General features: G+C 39.9%; 1 protein-coding gene across 1 annotated transcript in view; it reads right to left on the bottom strand.

The window, feature by feature from the left end:
- EPHX4 (epoxide hydrolase 4) overlaps positions 1–3,250 on the bottom strand; it is a 38,395-nt gene that overhangs the window by 25,500 nt on the left and 9,645 nt on the right. Inside the window, exon 2 of the mRNA XM_011940042.1 lies at positions 2,308–2,465. Within this exon, the coding sequence (XP_011795432.1) occupies positions 2,308–2,465 (158 nt within the window). The remainder of the gene's footprint in view (positions 1–2,307; positions 2,466–3,250) is intronic.

Raw genomic sequence — 3,250 nt, 5'->3', positions numbered from 1 at the left:
GCTCATACCTACAATCCCAACACTTGAGAGGCCAAAGCAGGAGGATTTCTAGAGGCCAGGAGTTCGAGACCAGCCTGGGCAACACAGCAAGACCATCCCCCACCAAACCAGCCATCTCTACAAAAAAATAAAGAAATTAGCCAGGTGTGGTGGTGCCCATCTGTAGCACCAGCAACTGTAGAGCCTTGGGTGGGAGGATCCCTTGAGCCCAGGACTTCAAGGCTGCAGTGAGCCATGATCATGCCACTGCACTCCAGCCTGGGTGACAGAGCGAGACTGAGACTCTGTATCTAAAAAAGAAAAAAAAAAAAAAAAAAAAAAGCGGCGGGGGAGCAGGAGTACAAAACAAACAAACAAAAATCTGAAATAGCTAATGTTGCTCAGCTCTGGTCCCATGGACCTGAGTTTGGAAACCATGGTAAAGACTGCACATAATGAAGTCAAAAGCGAGATTATTTTCTTTTTTTGAATGCTCAGAAATTTCTAGTTATAGTAAAATTATAAATGTCTCATCTATGTCCAACTCATAAATCTTCATTTCCAGGAAGCATCTATTTCTTCCTTAACTTCATAAATCCTATGTACAGCTCAACACAGAAAGTTTGTCACTAATTTGGAACTGTGAAGTCAAATTGAAGTAATGGAAAGTCTTAATTATAGCACCAATTTTGCACCAGTTTCATTTCATGTAATCACTCAGTAATTTAAAGTAGGTTAAAATGTTGATTAATAGAGATTCCTACAGGATTTCCATTGTATGGATGGATAAAATTCATTTGTAATTTATTCCTGGAGTACTTAAAATTGCTTAATTCTTTCAAGGAAGTACTTCTCACCATCACTCCTCACCACTATACTAATACACACACACAGGCATCGGCACACACAGATAAATCTTGTTTATACTAATTATTTGCCTAAAAATTTCATGATGACAAATTTAGGCCAGGTCTGACTGAATTATCACAAAATCTGAAACATAATTGTTCAAAATCAATGTCGGAGTCTCTTTTACTGTAATCAGACTAAATGAAAACATTGTACGTAACACCCCCAGACCCCATCCATTTTTTCTCCCCTAAAAATATTGGCCTGATCTATGCTCTCATTAGATTACTGTAGAAAGTGCCTTTCATTTCATGGTGTTTCTCACTATACTGCTTCCCTTAACATACTGATGGTAGCAGCTTGGTTTCAGTCAAAAGGGATATAGTATTAATAGATTGGATTATTGTTAAAAAATATTTACTTTCCCCTTCTCCCTACTGTCATAGTAGTCTACCTGCTGCCCTTTGATTTTAAACTTGGCCATGTGATTTGCTTTGGTCTCATGGTGGCTGTATAACTCGACTTTGGGCTCCACCATATGACTTGCTTTGACTAATGGGCTGCCTGTAGAAACTTGAGCTTGTGCAGCTGAGCTCACCCTCTACCATTGCCAGGAGAAAAGCTTCCCTCAGGCAGCCACTCCCTTTTAGCTTGGACTCCAGCCCAACTCACAGAGAGGAGCCAGTCCCAGCTGGACCTGCAGCCTGAGGTAAAGACCAGAGGAGTCCAGCCTATGGTTAACCTGCAGATCCATGAGTACAGGAAAAAATGGTTATGACCCTATGCCACCGACCTGGGGTGGTGTGTTTCACAATATTACGTGGTTCTAACTGATGGATAACAACACAAATAATGCAAGTGCATCTGTATTTTATAACATTTTAAAATGAATATTTAGGTGTGTGTTCTAAAGAAATAAATTTTCTAAGTACAAAAATAAAATTTTCAATAATTATTTCTGAAAAGAATAAACAGCATACATTAGGTCTATTTTTTTTTTTTTTTTTGAGACAGAGTCTCGCTCTTGTTGCCCAGGATGGAGTGCAATGGCACAATCTTGGCTCACTACAACCTCCACTTCCTGGGTTCATGCCTGGATAATTTTTGTATTTTTAGTAGAGACAGGGTTTCACCATGTTGGCCAGGCTGGTCTCAAACTCCTGACCTCAGATGATCTGCCTGCCTCAGCCTCTCAAAGTGCTGGGATTACAGGCGTGAGCCACAGCACCCGGGCCATTAGGTCTATGTTTAAAAACAAATCTGAAAAGTCATTCTAGGCTGGTAGATGGAATAGTTGCTCTAGATGCATCATTTTAAATTTCCTGTATAGATATTTTGGGATGACTACCTGAAACCATGGTGACAGGATCCAGATAATTTGGGGAGATGGAATATGCATCCTCCCAAGAAAAGATGTCATCGATTCACAATTTGTTGACTGTCCCTTAAAAAGAGTTGTTTTGTTTCAAACTAACCTACCTAAAGAATCTAAAATATCCTTTATGTCTGTAATTAGACAGTCCAATTTATAATTCTGTCGATGAATGGGAGCATCTGTTTCTCCATAACCTCTCAAATCCAGTGCTACAACTCGATATTCACTTTTAAATTCTCTCAGTTGGTAACGCCAAGAATACCTGCAGGAAAAAAGGAAGCGTTTAAAATACCATATTTACTAGAACAAAGAGTAACGTTACAGATTTTCTTTTTCTTTTCTTTTTTATTTTTTTTGAGACAAGTTTTGCTCTGTCACCCAGGCTGGAGTGCAGTGGTGCAATTACAGCTCACTGCCACCTCAACCTCCCTGGCTCAAGTGATCCTCCTGCCTCAGTTTCTTAAAAAACTGAGACTACAGGTGCACATCATCACACCCAGCTAATTTTAAAAATTTTGTGTAGACACGGGGTCTCCCTATGTTGCCAGGGCTGGTCTCAAACTCTGGGCTCAAGAGTGATCCTCATGCCTTAGCCTCCCAAAGTGCTGAGATTACAGGTGTGGGCCACTGCACCTGGCCACATTTCAGATTTTCTCAGTGGAAAACTGTAAGAAATTCCTTATTTTTAGAACAGATATATAGCTGCAAGTAAGCAAGAAAGAGACCTACTTGAGAAGGAAACACTGACATTCTATTAGAATTATTTTATCTTTTTACCAATTCCAGTGGAGGGTAACAAAGTGCCACTATTTACAGAAACTACACAGTGTCAGATACTAAAAGCATTGTACTTACATAAGTCTTAATAAGTCCATTTTTTAAAAATTGAAACAAGGTCTCGCTATGTTCCCAGGCTGGGCTCAAACTCCTGGTTCAAGTGATCCTCCTGCTTCGGCCTCCCAAAGTGCTGGGATTACAGGTGTGAGCTAACATGTCTGGCCAGTAAGTCAATTTTTCATTTGCTTGTTTGTTTTGAGACAAGAGTTT

The sequence above is a fragment of the Colobus angolensis genome, unplaced genomic scaffold, assembly GCF_000951035.1.
Source record: "Colobus angolensis palliatus isolate OR3802 unplaced genomic scaffold, Cang.pa_1.0 Scaffold186, whole genome shotgun sequence".
Taxonomy (NCBI): domain Eukaryota; kingdom Metazoa; phylum Chordata; class Mammalia; order Primates; family Cercopithecidae; genus Colobus; species Colobus angolensis.
This window is presented reverse-complemented; position numbering and strand designations above follow the sequence as displayed.